Below are 20,358 nucleotides of genomic sequence, written 5' to 3'. Positions count from 1 at the left end.
TCTAAGGATCACACTTTGAACAGCTGGGGGCTAGAGGGCTCTACGTGGGAATGAAAGAACTTGGCACCCACCTGAGTGAGCTGGTCCCCTTTCTGCCATCCCTGGCCAGGGCCACTGCCGGGCATTAGGGGAGCAGGAAGCCTGCCCTTCTCTCATGGGCTCCATGGCTCCAGCAGAAGCCGACACAGATGTGTAAGAGACAGGACTTCATCCCCGCACTGTCCCACCTCCTCCAGACTAAGGAATGGCAGCCAGATGCCTCTTTCCTCCCTCCTCGTGTTCTGCCTCTAGCCATGAATGACAGGGCTGCAGGGGTCTTCAGGGTGTGTTGTGTACACGTCGGCCTGTCCTTGGGGACTGGGTCTCCTGCCTGGGGTGGCCATTCCAGACTTGTGGCCTTTTAGGGGTCACTGTCTCCATCTGTGTCTGACTCTCTGGAAATTTCGACCTGGTCCTTCCTTTGGCCACTCCCTTTTGTCCTAATGACAGAAAAGCAGAACTGGTGGCCTGGAGGGGCTCTGAGGATGGAGAAGGGTCTTCCCCTAAGGGTGTGGTAGGAGGAGGAGACAGGGAAATGGTTGTGACAGCCAGCTTAGCTGTGCTAGCAGCAAAACCATGTCCCTCCAATGCTACTTGTGCTGGTGTGAAGTCCCTTTGGGCTGCTCTAACCGTATCCCCTGGATCACCACTGTCCTGGAGACCTGGGTCCTTTCCTTGGCCTGCATTGCCCCCTGCCAGCAGGGCTGAGGTACTGCTACCTGGGCTCTGTGGGAACAAACCCTTTCCAGGACCTCTGAGGTCCTGGTTACTCCTAGATCTGTATCATAGGTTAGAAAGTTGTGGTAACATAAGACACGCACATGTACACACAGATGCAAGTGCAGGTGCCCATGCATGTGTGTATACAGGTGCCTGGTCCCACACTGATCCATGTAAACTGGTGATGTGAGCAAACTTGGCTGCAGTTACGGGCAGAGACAGACGCTGAGATGGCACTAACCAACGCATGCACTCTCAGAAATGCACAAGTGTTCACCCCCGCCCCACCCTAGTCTGCCCTCAAACCCTCAGGAACTACAGAGGCTGAAGAGCCTTCTCTTCTCCCTGTCAAATACTCATCGGTGTGAGACCCTTGAGGAGCCTATTATTTTTTCTGACTGACCTCCACCTCCCCGCACTCTTCCCTCCGTTGTCTACCCACCCAGCATCTCTGAAATACCAGTTTGTCCTTTAACTTATGATTTCTGGCTGCCAAAATTTCATCCTGCATTTCCTTGTGGGTGAGCACTGCAAAGGGAGAGCTCTTCCTGTCTTGGCAAAACCCCTGCCAGTCTCCCTGGAATCCCCTGGTCACAGGCTCTAAGGAAATGGAAGAAACATTGAGGACAGTACTCCATGGCCAGAGCACCTCTGATGAGCCAGCAGCCTCTCCTCCCACCCACCCCCACCATATGCCAGATCCCATGGTCCCAGCCCTACTGCTCCCTGGCACCGGTGTAGGGACTAAATTGCTTCCTGGGAGGTCGTAGGGCTCTGCTGCAGGTACCCAGCTTATCATGGCCAGGAGGGCTTCCTCTGTGGCTTCAGTCCAGCTGCAAATCTCCACTGAGGCTGGCAGGGGCATCCCACCCTGTGCCAGGCACTCCCAGAGCAGAGGCTGGTGGCTAACCCAGCCATTGCCCCCCAAGACTCCCATCAGCCAGCATCGTCAGCCTGACAGTCAGCATTGGGTTGTGCCCCAAAGAGGCCAAACCACGGGAGAGAGCCAGGGCAGTCCTGGGAGGCTCCTTGGGGAAGGAGGACTGGGACTTGGTGAGGGGTAGGAGAGGGAGAGCACTGGGGAAACTGCCAGGTCAGAAGGGTCAGAACCCTGAGAGGGAGTCAGAGCTTGGCGTCTGGCCCCAGCACTGCTACCACATTAAGTGCGAGCCTGGTAGACGAGCCTGTTTGGAGGCATGTCAAATGGGTATATGAAAACCTTCTGCACAGCTTATTGTGTGTGTTCAGTGAGTTTTGGCTATCAGGGTGCTGGGGAATGTTAGGTACAATGATGGGAAAGAGAATAGTAACAGCTGAACATCCTGTACCCGTAGCTGGACTAGGATGGTCTACCCGGGCCGGGAAATTGGATGGCTCCCTGCAAAGTGGGGAGGTGAAGACAGTTGTGGCTTCATCCCCTGGCACTATTTCTTGACCCCAGATATTGCTAGGAGTTGCTGCTGATGGTGGTTCCGTTCTTGGGCAGGAGTGCGGGGGAGTGGGAGGGGGATTGGACCAGCAGAGAATGAGGCTTGAGAGGTGTCCCAGGACATCCACGGAATAGGGTCTGGGGAGCAGAGGGGAAATCCTAGCTGGTTGTGACATGGAGTGACTGTGCCATCTCCTTCATGCTTCTCTTGTCGTTTCCGGGTCACCAGGGCTACAGATGCCTGCCAGAGGTGCAGCAGTGCACACCCAGGGTGGCTTGGCTCCAGCATCCCTAAGCTCCTTTCTCTGCCTGTCTCTCTCCCCCCATTCTGTTTTAGAAACTGAGGCCAAAAAAGCATGCGGGTGGCTGCGAGCTACAGGATTCCCTCAGTATGCTCAGCTGTTTGAAGGTAAGGCCACTCAGTTGCTACCCCTCCCTCACCTCAAAACCTGCATTATCCCTCCATTTTTCAGTTGGAAAGTGGGGCCAGTCATATCTTTTCTCCAGCCACGCGAGATGCTTCGTACCCTGGCCCTGATCCTGTAGTGAGAAGCTCTCTCCTACTCAGTCCTCTTTCCCACACTGCTCATCAGCTCTCCCGAGCTCTGGAGTTCCCCGTGTGTTAAAGTGCCTTGTCTCAAGCGGGGCCACTGCTTTGTGCCCCTTCTGAGGACGTTATTGACATAGACACAACGTGGGGGGGGTGCACCTGGCAACCTTGACCCCCTCTCCTCCCCACAGCCTTATTTCTCTGTCTGCCTTCATTTTTCTGTTTTTCTCCTTTATTTTTAAAAAATATTTTATTTATTTTTTTTATGTTTGAGGGGAGGTAATTTGGTTTATTTATTTACTTATTTGCTTTAATAGAGGTGCTGGGGGTTGAACCCAGGACCTCATGCATGCTAAGTTCTACCACTGAGCTATACTCACCCCCCTCCCTGTTTCTCTTCAGAGTTGTTCATCCTGGCTGTTTCCACTTCCCCTCTTCTTCCCACACCTCTACTGTCCCCTGGCTTCATCCCCACCTTGCCAACAAAACAGCCCTTGTCAAGCTCACCAGGGACCTCCACGTGGTCACACTCTGCAGTCCCTTCCCAGTCCTGACTTAATTTCTCCAGAGCATACAGCGCAGTGGGCTCCTCCCTGCAGCTCCTGGAGTGCCCTCTTCTCTTGGCGACCCCCCTGGCTGCTCCCAGTCTCCTCGGCCGACATAGCGCCCTCTAGCTGATCCTGACTGTTTGGGGCTCTCAGGGCTCCGTCTTGGACGTTTCTTTCCCAAGAGCTCCTTGTCCAAGTGCCATCTATATTCTGATGACTCCACAGTGTCTCTCTGTCCAGACCTCAGTCCCAAGCTCCAGATTCCTCTCTTCACTTCACAATTCAGTATCTCTCCTCAGCTGTCTGACGGATGTCTTAAGATGGAACAGGTCTAAACCTGAACTCTGATGGCACCACTGTCCACTCAAGCCCCACCTCCAACAGGGCCCTTCTCCCTCCAGAATATCTCTTGAATCGATCCACCTCCTACCACCTCCTGCCATGTTGCTGTGACCCGCTCGCCTGGCCTAACGCTGCAGCCTCCTTTTTTTTTTTTCTACTTTTTTCAGGGGGAGGTAATTAGGTTTATTTATCTATTAACAGAGGTACTGGTGATTGACCTTGTGCCTGCTAAGCATGTGCTCTACCACTGAGCTATGTCCTCCCCCACCCCTCATCCTCCTTTCTTCACTGCCTCCCCTATTCTGAATGCATAGCAGCTAGAGGGACCCTGTGAGCCCCCACAGGCCTGATTGTGTCCCTCCCCTGCTCTGCTCTGCATTGCTCCTCCACTGGCTTCAAGGCACACTCAGAATGAAGTGAGCGCCAGCACTCTGTTCTGGCCCACAAGACTGCATCAGCCAACTTCCACATAACTCCTCTCCTCTTCGCTCACTTCGCTCTGGGCCCCTTTCTACCACTCACACTGGGCTCTCACCCTCCTCGGAGCCTCAAGTTTTAGTCCTGCCTGGGGGCTTTCTCCCAGGCTCTTTGCATGGTGGGCCCCTTCTCCCACTTCAGGACTCTGCTCAGAAGTCAGCACCTTGTAAAGTCCTGTCCTTACCCCAGGCTTGTATCTTTGCCGGCGTTTATAAGTACGTATTTCATTTCTCTCACATATTGTTTACTGTCTGTTGCCCCCATAAGAGTGTGAACTCCGTGAAGGCCTGGATCATTTTGGTTTCATTTTCTGTTGTATCCCCAGAGCCTGGCACAAAGTAGGTGCTCAATTAATATTAATAAATGAGTAAATGGGCTTGTTTTACCAGTCAGGCAGAGAAGTGTGGGATGTCGGGGATGCTCTCTCCCTTCCCCCACTCCTCCCTCTCTCCCCTCCCTTCCCCAAGCTCCAGGGAGTGGGCGCCCTTGCTCTGAGAAGCAGGGGAGGTGAAGTGTCATATGGCTACCCACTGTCCTCTGTCCTCTGTCCTCACTCTCTCCCTGCTCCCCACAGTTCACCGTGGCCAGGGAGGAAGGGCTCTATCTGAACAGCCCAGGATGCAGAGGGGACTGGAGGAGCTAGGGTGGGCTCTTGGCAGCTCCCTAGTGACTCAGGCCTGCCAACCTCCATGGACCTGCCTCACCGATGGATGGGTCCTTTTGTCCAGCTCGACCTTCCTGGCCCCTACTTGACCTTCCCTCAGTGGCCAACCATGAGCTCCACGGCCCCTCTTTTACTGCCTGCCTGCTTCCCCACTTCCCTGGCCCCCTTCTTCTCACTCAAGGGTCACTGGCGCTGAGTGACCTACCACCCTCGACTCATCTTGGCTTTTCTCTGCCATACAGATGGTTCGTTCCCCCTGGATATTGGCTCTGTGAAGAAGGACCACAGTTTTCTGGACAAAGACTCTTTGGGAGCCCTGTGCAGGTAATGGGGCCAAGGGCCAGGCCTGGGAGGTCAAAGGCCTGGCTTGGGACTTCCTCATGGGAAAAAGCAATCCTCATTCCCTCTGACAGAGGAAGAGCCTGCCTGTGATCAGAGTTCATCTGCTGTAGTCACGCTGTTCACTCTGTCTTCCGTGTCTGTGACATCCTCACCCACCCAGTCACTAGAAAGCCATGGTCTGGCCTCAGTTCTTTTCTCCCTTCAGTTAGATCCTCCAGACATTCCTCGGATGTGTCCCCTCTCTACTTGTTTGAGGCCAAACCATTCTTGGATCCATCTCTGCATCCCCACTCCTCGCTCTGATCCAGCATCCCTACACCCACTAGAGTCAGCTTCCCAGTGGCGGCTTTTCTGCTTCAAATACGTTGCTGTCTGCTGGGAAAAGTCCAAAGCTTTGTTAGCATGACACCCGAGGCCTTTTGCAGGCCAGCTTTTTTTCTTTCTTTTTTTTTTTTTGTGATGGGGAAGGAATTAGGCTTATTTATTTATTTTTAATGGTGGTGCTGGGGATTGAACCTAAGACCTCATGCATGTTAGGTATATACTCTACCACTGAGCTATACCCTCCCCACTGCAGCCTGGCTTTGACCGACCTTATCAGCCTCAGTCTTCCCCTGACATACATAGAGGTCTATTTATTGACTGTTTCCCTCTCTACCTTGTCACGGGCTCTCATCAAAGCCTAGGATAGGAATCTCTGTTTCTCTCTGCCTCCAAATCCTATTTCTGTTCTCAGGGAGACCTTCTCTGACTGCACCCCCTGCCTTGATGGAAGTTCCTTGTCCCACCCTCTGTGTGCCTGCTGTGCCTTCTGTCTCCTCTGTCCTTGAACCTGTCCCATCTCTGTAGTGGTTTTTTTTTCCACATCTGTAAGTTCCCAAAGGTCAGAGGCCATACTCTCCCCAGCATCATGTCCGTCACTGAAACCTTCATGAAGTCTGGGACTTGGGACAAGTTTTGATGTCTTGGACATGGAAAGCAGTGGATGGTGTCTGGGGAGTATCTCAGCAGGCTCTGCCCTGCAGGCTTTGAGGGTTGAGACCCTTGGGTGAACCCTGCTTCATTTTCTTGCAGGAGGCTGATGACCTTGAACAACTGTGCCTCGATGAAACTGGAGGTTCATTTTCAATGCAAGCAGGTGAGTCATGGCAAGTGTGGAGTCTGTGGTCTTGTGGTGCTGTGGGGAACCCAGGACAGCCACAGACCACTTATAAACTGAGCTACAGGGTCCCCAGGAGTCTAGGCTGTCCCAGGGAAGTGCCTTGTTTCAGCCTGGGAGTGGGATGTAAGGGGCTTTATGAGGCTGCTGGGTTTTGGCGAGTCTGGTCTCGAAGCCAGGGTTTGAGAACAAGTACCCTGTTCCTTGGATGGCCTCACCCACCCCCCTCTGCTCACCCTTCCTTCTTGGGTTTACAAATAACTTGACCTAGTGGTGACCATTCCTCAGGGAAATCCAGCTGCCTACACTCCCTGCTCTGTGAGAGCAAAAATTCCTTGACTAGGGAGTAGAGACAGAATAACGTGATAGAAAAACATGGCCTATATGATCTTAGAAGTCAGGGTCCCCAACCTGACCCCCATGAGGTCTTATCAACTGAGCTTCATTTTCTCCGTTTCTACAGTGAATTGGAGGCAGCATTCATAGCCTCCAAAGGCCTTGCTAATGCGGCCGGATTGGGGATTGCAGAAATTGAGAGGGCTCTTGGTCTGCATGCGTCCCTGGAATGTGGGCCGGATGACCCCATCCTTCTCTGGGGTCAGGCTTTGTGGATTTTCTCTGGGGCTTTTTCCACCAGAGGCCCGCCGTCGGGTGGGTCAGCCAAGTTGCCCAGCCCTGGCCCCAGAAGCGGGAGACCCCTAGTGCCTGGTTCTGGGTCTGCACTCACTGCTTGGTGACCTTGCACAAGCCTCTTCCCCTCTCGGGTCCTCAGTTTCCCCACTTGGCAAATTGGAAAATTAGAAAATCTAAAATCCCCTTCTAGCTCTGGCATTCTGGGATTCTAATCTGAGACTATAGCCTAGAGACTTGGGAGGCTGCTGAGGACAGGAAATCAAGATGCTTGGATTCCAGCCCTGTCTGTCACTGCCACTAACTTACTGCCTGACATTGTATGACCTTGGGCAAATGGTTTCTCCTTTGTCTGGTTTCCCTATCTGTAGAACGGGGAGGGATTAGATTGCTTAGATGACCATCACCCTCCATCTGGGCCTTGTCTGTGACTCCGGGCTTTTTCCAGCACTGCCAGAGCCAGCTTCCCCTTCAAGAATGTGTCCTCAGCCAGAGAGCAGGGCCCTTTGCCTCAAAGTCCCCCAAGAGTTTGGAGGCAGGGAGTGGAACCCAAGCACAGGCTTGGAGGCTGGACTTCTCTGACCCAAGCCTGTGGTGCTCTTCCCAGAATGAAGACTCAGAGGAGGAAGAGCAGTGTACCATAAGCAACCACTGGGCCTTTCAGCGAGAAAGCAAATGCTGGTCTCGTGTGGGCTCCTCTGACCTGCTGGCCCCACCGAGCCCTGGCCTGCCAGTGACCTCCAGCTGTGAGAGCGTCCTCACGGAGCTTAGTGCCACCTCCCTGCCAGCCATCACTGTGAGCCTCCTGCCCGAGCCAGTGGACCTTCCCTCCCTAGGCCGTGCTCCCAGCCCAAGTGACCAGTCCTTCCTAAGCCCCTCTCGGGGCCAGGAGGCTCCTCGGGGCAAAGCCAAGAAGCACCGTTCCCGGAGCTTCCTCAAGCACCTGGAGTCTCTGAGGCGGAAGGAAAAGGGCGGCAGCCAGCAAGCAGAGCTCGAGCGTAGCTCGGCCACCTCAGAGAAGGCCACCAAAGCCTCCTCTTTTAGAAGTCGCCGTGGCTTCCTCTCAGCTGGATTCTACAGGGCCAAAAACCAGGTGGCCACCTCAGCCAGTGGTGGTGGTGCTGAGACTCAGAGGGCCTGGGAGGCCTGGCCTGTGGCCACGTTCCAGCATCCTCAGCGGGCGCACCGGGGTGACTGCCTGGTGCATGTGCCCAGGGACCACAAACCAGGCACATTCCCTCGCTCCCTGTCCATTGAAAGCCTGTGTCCTGAGGATGGACACCGCCTGGCAGATTGGCAACCAGGTAGGCGCTGGGGCTACGAAGGGCGCCGGGGCTCCTGTGGCTCCACGGGTAGCCATGCCAGCACCTATGACAACATGCCCGAACTGTCCCCAGCTGAGCCTGTCCTGGCTGGGACTGAGGCTGAAGAGGAAGAGGAGGAGGGTGGGGACAGCTACACTCACTTGGACGACATCCTCCAGCATGTGTGGGGGTTGCAGCAGCGAGTAGAGCTCTGGTCTCGGGCCATATACCCAGACCTGGGGCCTGGAGATAAGGAAGAGGAAGAAGATGAGGAAGAAGAGGAGGAGGCCACTTCATCAATAGAAATAGTCACGGGTGAAGAGGAAAGTCGGGCTGAGGCTCTGGCCCAGGGAGAGGCTCCAGCCCACAGGGAGTCATTAGCCCCGGGCCAGGTGGATGTCCAGCTAGGAGTCCCAGCTCAGGCTCAAGCTCAAGTCCCAGCTGAGTCGGAGCTCCGGGCACAGGCAGAGGCCGAGGCCCCGAGCTTAGCCCAGGATCCTGAGCAGGAGGCAAATTCAGGAGGGGAACCCACTTCTGCCTCCAGCCTGTCTGTGGAAGAAGGCCACTCCATTTCTGACACTGTGGCCTCATCCAGTGAACTGGACAGTAGCGGGAACTCCATGAACGAGGCGGAAGCCACAGGGTCCCCAGCTGGACTCCAGGCATCAGCACCGCGTGAACGACGAGACTCAGGTGTTGGTGCCTCACTGACCAGACCCTGCAGGTGGGAGTCCAGGGTAGGGGTGGGAGCAGTGGCCTCTGTTGTCTCTCCCCACTCCCACTGTGCCTCCCCCATCTCTTCATCTCTTCCCTTACCCCTCTCTCTCCCCTCCCTTCCCCCAAGCCCATTTATTAGTCACAAGGCCCAGGAGCAAGTTCTTAGGGGCTGGGTGATTGCCTGCCAGCAACCAGGCCCAAGAGAGAAATAGAAAGAGTATAGGACTCAGGATTCCAAAATGTGAGGTTCAGGACCTGCCTCTGCTGTGGCCTTGTGCAAACTGTAGCTCTTTTGGGGTCTCCATTTCCCCATGTGTAAATCAAAGGCGTTAGAGGAGACAGTCTCTGATCCCCAGCTTTGCTATCCTGGGCTTCTTAGAGCAGCACCTCCACCGCAGTCTTGAAGGGAAGGGGGGCTGGGACTGCTTGTGGGCACTAGGTGGGCCTGCGATCTGTGCCACCCTCCCTGATAGCATCTGGGCTGCTGGGTAGCCCTGGAAACCCAGACTAAGCTTTCTCCACCCTGGGGCCCAGTAGCATCGGTGACAGTGGTCCCATCTCCTTGTATGTTCTTTCTTTGGCAGGGGGCGGGAAGGGGGAACCAAAAGAACACAACCTTTTCTAAGGTTTCCCCAAACCTGTTCCTCTGGCCTTCTCCGCCCCCTCACTCCTCACCAGGAAGCTCCGTTGGCACAGCTTCCAGAACTCTCACCGGCCCAGCCTCAACTCAGAGTCACTGGAGATCAACCGGCAGTTTGCCAGCCAGATCCACCTCCTACACAAGGGCTCGCTGCTGCGGCTCACCGCCTTCATGGAGAAGTACACTGTCCCCCACAAACAGGGCTGGGTCTGGTGAGTCCTCCTGGGCCACTGTGGTGGCACAGCTGCTCTTCCAGGGCATGGATCCCTCCCTGCCCCCACTGCAGGGCCCTGGGAGGGTCCCCCTCAGGAGGTGGTGCAGGCAGGTAGAGCCTCCAGGCCACTGGAGCAGTGGGAGGTGCTAGGAGGCTGGAGAGGTCACCGTGGCTCCAGGCAGCATGTGTACATCTGTGGGGGATGCACATGGGAGTCACAGGAGTATGTGTGCCACGAGGGAGGCAGGGTGGGAGTGGGGGTCCCCAGGTCCATGAGTGGTACCTCCTCAATCCCAGTTTCCATGCTGCCACTAGCAGGATTATCCTAATATGCACCTTTGGTTGTCAACTTCCTGACACACCCTCCTGTGGTCCTCCATGGCCAAAGAAGAAGGTCCCATTTCCTTCCTATCATGTTCCTTTCAATGTTCTGACCCCACCTCTTTAGCCTGCCAGTCCCAAGCAATGCCAACACATGGCCAGTGGACTGGTCACCCTTCTCTGACTGTGCACATTCTTTTCATGTCTCTTTGCCTTTGCCCATACTGCTCTTTCTACGTAGAATGCGGAATAACTTTTTCCCATTTCTCCTCTGGGGCAATGCCTACCCATCCCTCAAGAGCCTGCTGAATTTCTACCCTCTCTTTGAGCCTTCCCTGACCCACTGAGTACAGTTTCCCTCCCTCGTGAGTCTCCCCTTAAGTTTTGGCCCACTCCTGGCCAGAGGTATTATCACTGCCTGTTGTGGCAATCATCTCCTTGACCAGACTGAGAGCTCCCTGTGTCTCTGAGACTCCCTGGGAATGGGCCCAGAGCAGGTGCTCAACTGTAGGTGTATGTTGACTCTGGGGACATGGTGTGTTTCTCCCCCTACTCCCCACCACCTGAGTCCCCTGAGACTGCCGGCAGAGTCTCCAAGTTGTCTCCGGTCCTACCCCATCCCCCTTTCTGATCTCTGGTCACTCCTCCAAACAGGTCAATGCCCAAGTTCATGAAAAGGAACAAGACACCGGACTACCGGGGCCAGCAGGTCTTTGGGGTGCCACCCCTCATCCATGTGCAGCGTACCGGCCAACCACTGCCCCAGAGCATTCAGCAAGCCATGCGCTACCTGCGCAGCCAGTGCCTGGAACAGGTGAGGCCTTCCAGGGCACATGAGGAGAGATGGTGCTGGGAAGGAAGTCCAAGGCTTCCTTGGACTGGGGAGTTGGGGAGGGGAGCTGCTCTGGGCTTCCCCCTGGGTCGGGCTGGCATGCTAGAGACTTTGCTTATCCTCAGGAAGGCCCAACAGGGATGGACCCAAAACACCCTTCTGTCCCACTCTGTGCCAGCTCTTTTATGGCCCAGGCATAGTAGTCCCCATCTTCCAGGAGCCCGCCTTAGCCTAGGTCCTCCTTTTCCGACTCATCTCCACGCAAAGCCATCTTTCTCCTTGGCCTTGGGGCTGTAAAAATTCTTCTCTTTTGTTTTGCTATTTCTCTCCTGCCCTACCCAGCAGGAAGCCTGCCAGTCTTGGAAAGCTCTGGTGGGGAAGGGAGGTGGGTGCTACACTCCTGACCGTCGGTCCAGGGTTGGCCTCACAGTCTCCCTCCCACCCCAACCTGTCTCCCTCCCTCCCTCCCCTGCATGGGCCAGGTGGGCATCTTCCGCAAGTCTGGAGTGAAGTCCAGGATCCAGAACCTACGCCAAATGAATGAGACTTCCCCTGACAATGTTTGCTACGACGGCCAGTCAGCCTATGATGTGGCTGACCTGCTGAAACAGTATTTCCGGGATCTGCCTGAGCCTATCTTCACCAGCAAGCTCACTACCACTTTCCTGCAAATCTACCAGCGTGAGTCCCCTGACCCGATCCCCAATAACCTGTTCCGTTCTCATTCTCCTTGAATCCCAGGGCTTGTGGAAGATAAACCTGGTGTAGGCAAATGTAACCACACCCAGAAGCTCATTGGAAGATTTACTATACCGAATTGGAATGGTCCTTGCAGAGAGACCACATTCTATTCCCCCACACCCATTATATAAAAGAATAGACTGAGGCCCTGAGGAGAGGCAGGGACTCACCCAAGCTTACACGTCACCTGAGACCCGAGTCCACCTTTGCCCTTCCCCCTCACCAACTTCCCTTGGGACCACTGTACCGTCTGCATTCCTCGAAGCAAGAAGAGGCTTGCTGCCAGAAGCTCTAGGGGAATAAGGAAGCCCTTCTGCCATGCCTTTCTTACAGTCCTCCCCAAAGATCAATGGTTGGCAGCCGCGCAAGCTGCCACCTTGCTGCTCCCCGATGAGAACCGAGAGGTGCTGCAGACCCTGCTCTATTTCCTAAGTGACATTGCCTCTGCTGAGGAAAACCAGATGACAGCTGGTAACCTGGCAGTGTGCCTGGCCCCCTCCATCTTCCACCTCAACGTCTCCAAGAAGGATAACCCCTCACCCAGGTGAAACAGGGCAGGGCATGGCTGGGCTAGGCAGGGAGGGTTGGGGCCCCATTGGATTGTTGGCCCTTGATGGCCGGCGCTGCAGTTCCCAGGTAGCACCACAAGAGGTTAGCCTGACTCCTCAGGGGCCCAGGGAGGCTTTGGATGCTGTGAAGCAGGTCCTTCTAAAGGGCAGCAGGTTGTTTTGTGTTTAGAGCTGGCAAGCGGGCTTCTGGGGAGCTTGTCTTGTGCCCTTGTGCCATCCTCTCCTCTCGGCCCTTCCCTCCAGGATCAAAAGCAAACGTAGCCTGATTGGCCGGCCAGGCCCTAGGGACCTGAGTGAGAATATGGCTGCCACCCAGGGCCTATCACACATGATCAGTGACTGCAAGAAACTTTTCCAGGTGAGTCACTCCAGACCCGGGAGAACCATCAGGCCTAATCTTTGTGCCCTAAGTCAGAGTTAGGGTCCATCTTGATGCATACTCCTTGACCACCCATTTCCAACTCTTCCCCTGCAAGGTTTCTCATCCACTGCATTTCAGTAGCCAGGCTTCTCCAGTCCCTTCAAATGAACCAGACAGACCCAAGGGGCTCTGGGACCGGAGGTCCCTGACCTTCTGACACTCCCCACGGCCCCCAGCCTGGTGTGCATGTGCCCTCCCAGGTGCCCCAGGACATGGTGCTGCAACTGTGTAGCTCCTACAGTGCGGCCGAGCTCAGCCCTCCGGGCCCGGCCCTGGCTGAGCTGCGGCAGGCCAGAGCCGCTGGTGTGAGCCTGAGCTTCTACATGGAAGATAGCGTCCAGGAGCTGCTACGCGATGCTGCCGAGCGCTTCAAGGGCTGGATGAGTGTGCCCGGGCCCCAGCACACGGAGCTGGCCTGCAAGAAGGTGGGTATCACGCGGCCCAGAGTTGCTATGGGGCCAGGAGAGGGCCTGGTGCAGATTAGTGTGTGTGTGTGTGTGTAGGGATCCCCAGAAGAAGGAGCTGCCCTGCCTGTCTCGCTGTGCTTCTGTCGGACACTTGGAGAACATCAGGTGGTAGAGCAAGTACCTTAAGGAAGTGGGAAGCAAATGAGACCAGAGATCTCTCTCAGGAAGCACCTGCCAGAATTACCTTCCAGAAGTCCCCTCCGGACCCATCATTACTTCTAGAGCCTCACCTGCCATCCGTCCCCATGGCACAGTCATGCTGAGCTTCTTACATTTTCCCCTTTGTACTTCTGCCCCTGCTGTCCTCCTCCTGGACTGACCTGCCCCGAGCATTCTATTTCCCAAGCCATCTTAAGCCCCAACTTGATATGCCCCCTCTCCATCCAGAGCCTCCAGCCATGCCCCAGGCTGGAGGTGACACTTCTTTGTCCAGCTCTTGACACTAGGTATGTCCTTTCTTGGATTCTGATTGTAAGACCACAAGCCAGAGGTTGGCCATGGATAAACCAGTCACAGTAAAACCTCCCTTAGATGGTGGGGCTGAGAAGCTCACACCTAAAAAAGGCTCAGGAAGTGGCCACTTTTGTTGCAGTGCACGCATTCCACTTCCTGAGCTAAATGGGGAGTTCCTTGAGGACGACTGCCATCTTCTCTTCCTGTTCAGTTCCAGAAATTCCAAGCACTGTGCCCATTTCACGGAAGAGCCTAGTAGGCCTCAGAAAATGTGTGTCCCATCATCTCTCTGTGCTCCCGAGCAGGTGGAGGAGCAACAACCCAGAAAGGAGAAAGAGGACAGGGAGCGCAGGGCTGGCCTGTCTGGATTGGGCCAGGGTTAGTGGGGTGGCCGTGCAGCCTTCCCTTGTCCGAGGCCGGAGTGAGGGCAGGCCGGGGCCAGAGGGTCGAGTGGGGCTTCTCCAGCCCTGACAGCTGTCCCTGTCCCCACTCCCGTGGCTCACAGGCATCAGACGGACACCCTCTGCGTGTGTGGAAGGCATCCACGGAGGTGGCGGCCCCTCCGGCCGTCGTGCTACACCGTGTCCTGCGGGAGAGGGCTCTCTGGGATGAGGACCTGCTGCGGGCCCAGGTGCTTGAAGCCCTGATGCCAGGGGTGGAACTGTACCACTACGTCACCGACAGCATGGCACCCCACCCCTGCCGTGACTTTGTGGTGCTCCGGTGAGAGGCCCTAGCTGTCAGCCTGCTGTGCTTGAGGGGACCAGGGAGGTGGGATGGGAACCAGCGCCAGGAAGCTGAACATGTCTCCCTTGTCCACAGGATGTGGCGCTCTGACCTACCCCGCGGGGGTTGCCTGCTCCTCTCTCAGTCCCTGGATCCTGAGCAACCTGTGCCGGAGTCAGGGGTGCGGGCTCTGATGCTCACGTCCCAGTACCTCATGGAGCCCTGCGGCCTAGGCCGCTCCCGGCTCACTCACATCTGCCGTGCTGACCTCAGGTACCAGCCTCCTCAGCCCAGGCGCCCTCCCACCTCTGCCCTGTGCCACTGACCCCCGGTGAGGGGGAGGGCAGCAAGTCCTGGCTTCCTTGTCCCTGGCAAGGGCTCCAGGGAAGAACCCCTGGCTTACACCTGCCTGCTTCTACCTCCCCAGGGGCCGTTCTCCTGACTGGTACAACAAAGTCTTTGGGCATCTGTGTGCCATGGAAGTGGCAAAGATCCGGGACTCCTTCCCTACCCTGCAGGCAGCTGGACCAGAGACAAAGTTGTGAGCCTCAGTCTGCTCCCAGACTGAGCCCTACTCCCCCAGCACCAAGGCATTAATCAGGATTAGTGGGGGGATGAGAGCAGAGCCTCTCCCCCCACCACAATGGATGCCACTTCCAGGGGCAGAGGCAAGCCTGTGTGGTCCTCCTTACTTCCTGAAGCTCCTCCGCACATACGTGGGAGGAAAAGAGAATTTCAGTGTACAGTCTTTACTCCACCTCTACCCCTACACCTGTGTTCTGCCCTTCCGGGAGAGAAGAGTCATTTTGGAGCAAGAAGAAGGCTACTGCTCTCTAGGTCTGCAAAGCTACCAGTCGGTCTTAAGACTTCCTGGATCTCTCAACCTGTGGGGCAAGGAGGCAGAGAACAGTGTGTGCTCCCAGCTCTCTGGTGTTCTGAGAGGCCAAGCCATCCTGTTTGGTGCCAGGGTCCCTTTGAAGTTGGACAGGACGTTACGGTCCTGCCTTTGGGCCAACATTGGCCTGGAACTGGCTTATACAGAGAAATTGGACTGGAACAGATGGGCACAGGGGCAGAGCACAGGGTAGCCCCAACCCTTGTGAGCTGTCTGATTTGTGTATATACGATGCTGACTTTTATGAGGCTCATTTAAAGAGTGGGTGCTGACAGGCCCCAATAGGCGACATGACGATTTTGGGATAGCTTGGGATGTGAGAGTAGGGGGGAACCTTCCTTTCTCAGATCTCAGGAGACCAATGAATCAGTCTCCCCAGACTCGGGCCCCACACTTTATCTGCCACTCCCTGCGGTCTTGTGCATCTGTTGCCCACGCACTGCCGTGTCTAGAAAGTAAACACCCTTGCTCCTACCACACAGGCCTAGCAAAAGCAGATGGTGAGAGGAGACACTATCCGTGTCGGTGTCCCTTTTCCTGCTTTTACATGACAGCCCCTTCCTCAAGAAGAGATCTGGCCCCTGGTTCAGGTGGCCAGGCTGCCAGATGGAAGGGCCTAATGTCATCTCATCCCGCCAGGGCTTGATCCACACCTGACCTAGCCCACCCACCAGCCATCTTGGTTCATGTAGAGAGTCGAGTGCCCAACGTCAACTGGTGCTTTATTATTATTTTTTGGCTGAATAAACTGTAGTGGGATGGGTTCCAGCCAACCAGTTGCAATTTTTAAACCTATCTATTTTATTTGTAACTATAAATACTGTACAGTCAGGATATAAAAATGTACTTGTATATATATATAGATACATATATATATATACACACACACACACACACACACACATCTATATATACACACACACATATTCTATCATGAATGTACCATAGTCTATGGTTGGGAGCAGGGGTCTGGAAAGCCTCAAGGGGCAGGGCTCTTAAGATGCGACAGGGGAGGTGGAGAGTGGGTCCACGTGACACCCCCCCACCACCGAGGAGCAATAAAGCATTACTAGAGACGTACTCTGTCTGTGTAGCTGTCTTTGCTGAGACGATGGGCTAGGGACCAGGGGCAGGTTACAATGCAGGCTCAGTGTTAGGGTCAGAGGCTGTGAGCAGTACCAGCATAGGACTCAGGGAGACCGCAGGAGAAATGGGAAGGGCCTCAGCCTTTCTCTTTGAGAGGTGATTTGGGGGTGGGGCAGGTGGGATTCTGAGAAGCCAGGGCTTGGGCAGAAGCTGCAAACCCCATTCCCTGACCTGACCAAAAGCCCTTATCTGAGCAGCCCACAAGCATGACCTCAGGCATCCTGACAAAAGCCCTGTGGAGAGATTGCCCATGGCTATGCTCTCCTTACTTCCCCTGCTGCACACAACCCAGGCTGAAAGATGAAGGGTGGAGACCCAGCCTCAGGAGCCTTGGGGACCCTGTTCTACCCATAAGCCAGCCTAATACAGGTCTGAGTGCTTCAAGGCAGCCCCTGGTCTGGCTTTAGTGGCCAGTAAAGAGAGGCCCTCTCATCTGGACTTCCTGCAGGAAAGGCTTTCCTTGCCACATTGCCATAATCATAAAATCCCCAAGCTCCAAGGGGCAGCTGAAGAGAGTGTACAGGCTTTGCAACCAATCTGTGTCCGCATAGCTTTTGAGTGCTGTCCAGCAGCCTGGGGCAAACAAGTCCTACTCTCTCTCTCCAAACCTCAGCTTCCTCTGGGGCCAAACAGGCTGGGGATAACCTCATCACAAGTCTGGCTCAGTCAGTGTTCAGTATGGCCCGCCCCAGTCTGCACCCCAACCCAGCCTGAACAGATTGGGGTCCCACTTCTCTGTTACCTTCTACCAGTCTCTTCTTCTGGGTTCAGCTGTACCTACATGCCTCTGGCCTTTCCTCACTGCTGCTGCCTGGAGGGTCTTGGCTCCACCTGGAAGGGAGTGAGATGGAGCAGAGGGCCTATCAGCCCCTTGACTTTGGGAAAACAATGAAGGCATCCGGCCTATGATCGTTGGATTGGAGATCACTCAAGCAGCACTAGTGTTAGGGGACACTGGTGTGAAGCTTGAGCCAGTACTTTTCAAGGCAGGCAGCCGGGGACCTACTGACACTGGTGCTGTCCCACCCAGTCATGGAAGGAGGCTGTGGTGATGGTGCAGAGAATGGGGTTGAGCATGTTGTTAATGAGTGGCATAAAAATGACTGCCTAGGTGATGGTCACTAGGAGACAGAAAAAGAGTAACAAAGGAGGCTCTTGGAAGGGCCAGAGAACTCCTCCAACCTTTCAGCTCTGGCCTCTGAGGCCTTGGACCAGTTGCCCAGTGTGGCTCCTCTATGTGTGGCATTTTGGGAGAGGTAGTATCAAGCAAGGGAGCTTTTCTAGGCCTTAGTGTTGTCCCCCCTGCATAAAGCAGAGGCTTCCATCCTTCCATCCCTGCATCTCTGCCTGGCCCACCACGCAGTCTGTGAATGGACTGCCACGGCCTAGAGACACGGAGTAGATGTCACAAGGACGAGGCCGCCCAGGCCCCTCACTTCCACCCACAACAAGCGCTGCCCATGGCCCTTTCTAGCCCTCAGTCTTGTACCTCGATCCACGTTGAGATGGCTTTTGCCTGGTGCCAGAGAACTCTCACCCTCAAATTCCCTACCCCATTGCCTATACTTTCTCCTCTTATGCTTCCCCTGACCCACTACCTCCAGGAAGCCAGACCAAATCCCACATGGGAACTGGACAATCAATCTCTTATTTGCTAGTCCCTGGTGCCTTATTGCCAGAGTGGCTGAGGGGAGATGGTAGACTGACCCAGGCTTAGATCTCACTGTATTGTCACTTAGCTGGGTGACCTTAAGTGATACAGGTAACCTTTCTGAGGCTAATGATGGTTTATATCTTGCAAGGTTGTCATCAGGGCTAAAGGAGCCAGTGGTTGTGAAGGTGGCTGTGCAGTGGCACACATGGCAGACATGAATAAATGATAGTCTCCCTGCCCTGCCTCCTCCTGCCTCCTCCCTGCCAGTTAGACTCTGTAAGGAGGGCTTGGGCTTGGTGGGTGGGGGTGCATGTGCAGATTTTTTTCATGATTGGTGTCAACGCCCTACTTACTCTTTTGGCTCCCAGATCCCCATAGCCTTGGCTCCCACCATTCTGAACACACCTACCTCCTCACCAGGCTCTAAAGAGCCCAGTGACCTCTTTGCATCTGAACTATTGATTCGTTTTCACTCTACTTCTTCCTTGTGAATTTGGCCCCATGGCCATAAGGAAGATAACTTCCTTCTTGAAGCACTCTTTCCTTATCCTGTCCTCTCTGCCTCACTGTGCTTATTAGGGACCTAGCTGACATCCACTGCTTCTGTTTACACCTTTGTGCAATTCCCCCTGCCCCGCTCATCCGTACCAAGAGCCCCATCACTTCCTTTGGCTCTGGCCAGTATTTCCCACTGCAGGAGTAGACCTCTCCACCTGGAGGCCCCACCTGTGTATCAAATGCAACAGGCCCCAGCCAAACTCACCATCTTCCCACACACAGTCTGCTCCCTGCTGCCTGCTTTGTCTCGATTTGAAGCAGTTTTATCTTCCTGGCTGCCCAGCTCAGATCCCCAAATCAGCCATGATCCTTCCTTCCCTCTCAACCAGTGCCTCTATCCATCCCTTCAAATGCTCATCCCTTCTGCCATATAACTCTCTGTTATATGCCAGACTCTGTTGAGACACAGAGAAGAAAGTAGGGAAGAAGACCGATAAGGTTCCCATCTGCCTTTGGTGTACATTCTAGTAAATGGGTGAGTGGAAGGAGGTGGATGATACACAGGCTGACTTCAGCTATGATAAGGGTGATGAAGCCAATAGAGCTGGATGAGGTAGTAGTGACTGAGTGCTTACTCCAATAGGGTGGTCAGAGAGTGCCTCTCTGAGCAGGTGACATGTAAGCAAGCCAAGACGTGGCAAGAAGGAATGGGGCATGAAAAGATCTAGGGTCAAAAGTTCCAGGGGAGAGGAAAGAGTGAGCAAGTACAATGGCTTTGGAGTGGAGACAAAAGTAAGCATTTTCCAGGAGAAGCAGCTGGTCAGCGTGGTTGGGGTGCAGGGAGCAGGGGAAAGGGGAGGAGATAGGGTCAGGGAGGTAGGGCCAGATGTCTTGGGCCTAACGGGGAAGTAGCCACATCCAATTGAGTCCCCCTGCACGGTGTGCCCTGTATCCAGCCCCAGCCTCAGGGTCTGTGGCAGCCAGCTCATTTGGCATTCCTTTCCACATGGATATTTAGGAGAGACCCTCACCTCCTGTCTCTCTTCTTCCACCAATTTCCATCTATACTTAGTACCAGGTCAATCGCTCTAAAGTCGATTGTCACCCTATGTCTTTCTGACTCAAAAACCACCCATGCCTCCATTCTGCCCCCCACAGTTGACAATCCAAACTGTGGCATCCAGGACCCCACAAGTGCAGCTTTTACCTGTCCACCAAGTTTCTTCCTCCATTCACCTCTCTTCTCCTGACGTGTCCCGGGCATGCGCCTTTAGTTCTCTCTGCCTGGAGTGGATGTAGGACTGACTTGGACTCAGAGGACCCAGGTTCAAGTCTCAGCTCTGCCAGTTCTTAGCTGTGGAGTCATGAACCAACAATTTAACCTTTTGGGGCCCTAGTTTCCCCATACATAAGTAAGATGATGCTCAGAGAGAGGTAGGTTGATTATTACAAAGCATGATCACCCTCCAACCTCACCAGTCTGGCAACACTCAACTCTAATATGTCTCCAAAAAGTCATTCCCCCAATTTTAGCAACATTTGTTCTGTCCTCACTCTGAGTTGTCATTGCCCTTTGCATCTGTTTTAAGGCCTCCATCTTGCTTATGCCTCCTCTTATGGTTCTTTTAGCACCAGTCACACTCCCAGTTTCCCCATTAGCTTGAGAGCCCCTGGGATCAGGATCCTGGCGGAGTTCATCTCTGAGTCCTTCACAGCACCCAGCTCAGGGAGGCAGGGAGGCCCAGTGATGGCATCTGGAGTCACAGAAGTGTGTTCAAGTCCTGGCTCTGCCACTTCTTAGCAGCATGAAGTTGACTCTCTGAGCCTCAGTTTTCTCATCTATAAAATGGGTACAGGAAT

General features: G+C 54.7%; 1 protein-coding gene across 4 annotated transcripts in view; it reads left to right on the top strand.

Annotated features, from left to right (window-relative positions):
* Positions 1-16,280, top strand: part of STARD8 (StAR related lipid transfer domain containing 8) — a 39,201-nt gene extending 22,921 nt beyond the window's left edge. For 2 of the 4 annotated variants that reach the window (XM_031446478.2, XM_031446482.2), the window contains exons 2-14: positions 2,526-2,597; positions 5,012-5,093; positions 6,186-6,249; positions 7,508-8,928; positions 9,600-9,773; positions 10,751-10,910; positions 11,411-11,609; positions 12,003-12,213; positions 12,482-12,596; positions 12,836-13,084; positions 14,085-14,302; positions 14,402-14,578; positions 14,733-16,280. In XM_031446478.2, coding sequence (XP_031302338.1) covers positions 2,526-2,597; positions 5,012-5,093; positions 6,186-6,249; positions 7,508-8,928; positions 9,600-9,773; positions 10,751-10,910; positions 11,411-11,609; positions 12,003-12,213; positions 12,482-12,596; positions 12,836-13,084; positions 14,085-14,302; positions 14,402-14,578; positions 14,733-14,850 — 3,260 coding nt within the window. In that variant the 3' untranslated portion in view covers positions 14,851-16,280. Of the gene's footprint in view, positions 1-2,525; positions 2,598-5,011; positions 5,094-6,185; positions 6,250-7,507; positions 8,929-9,599; positions 9,774-10,750; positions 10,911-11,410; positions 11,610-12,002; positions 12,214-12,481; positions 12,597-12,835; positions 13,085-14,084; positions 14,303-14,401; positions 14,579-14,732 lie in introns of those variants that run through there. The other 2 variants (XM_031446479.2, XM_031446481.2) reach the window with 2 other exon arrangements.
* The last annotated feature ends 4,078 nt before the right edge of the window (positions 16,281-20,358 follow it).

This window comes from Camelus dromedarius, chromosome X (genome assembly GCF_036321535.1).
Source record: "Camelus dromedarius isolate mCamDro1 chromosome X, mCamDro1.pat, whole genome shotgun sequence".
Taxonomy (NCBI): domain Eukaryota; kingdom Metazoa; phylum Chordata; class Mammalia; order Artiodactyla; family Camelidae; genus Camelus; species Camelus dromedarius.
Note: the sequence above shows the minus strand (reverse complement) of the source record. Positions and strands in the feature narration are given on the sequence as shown.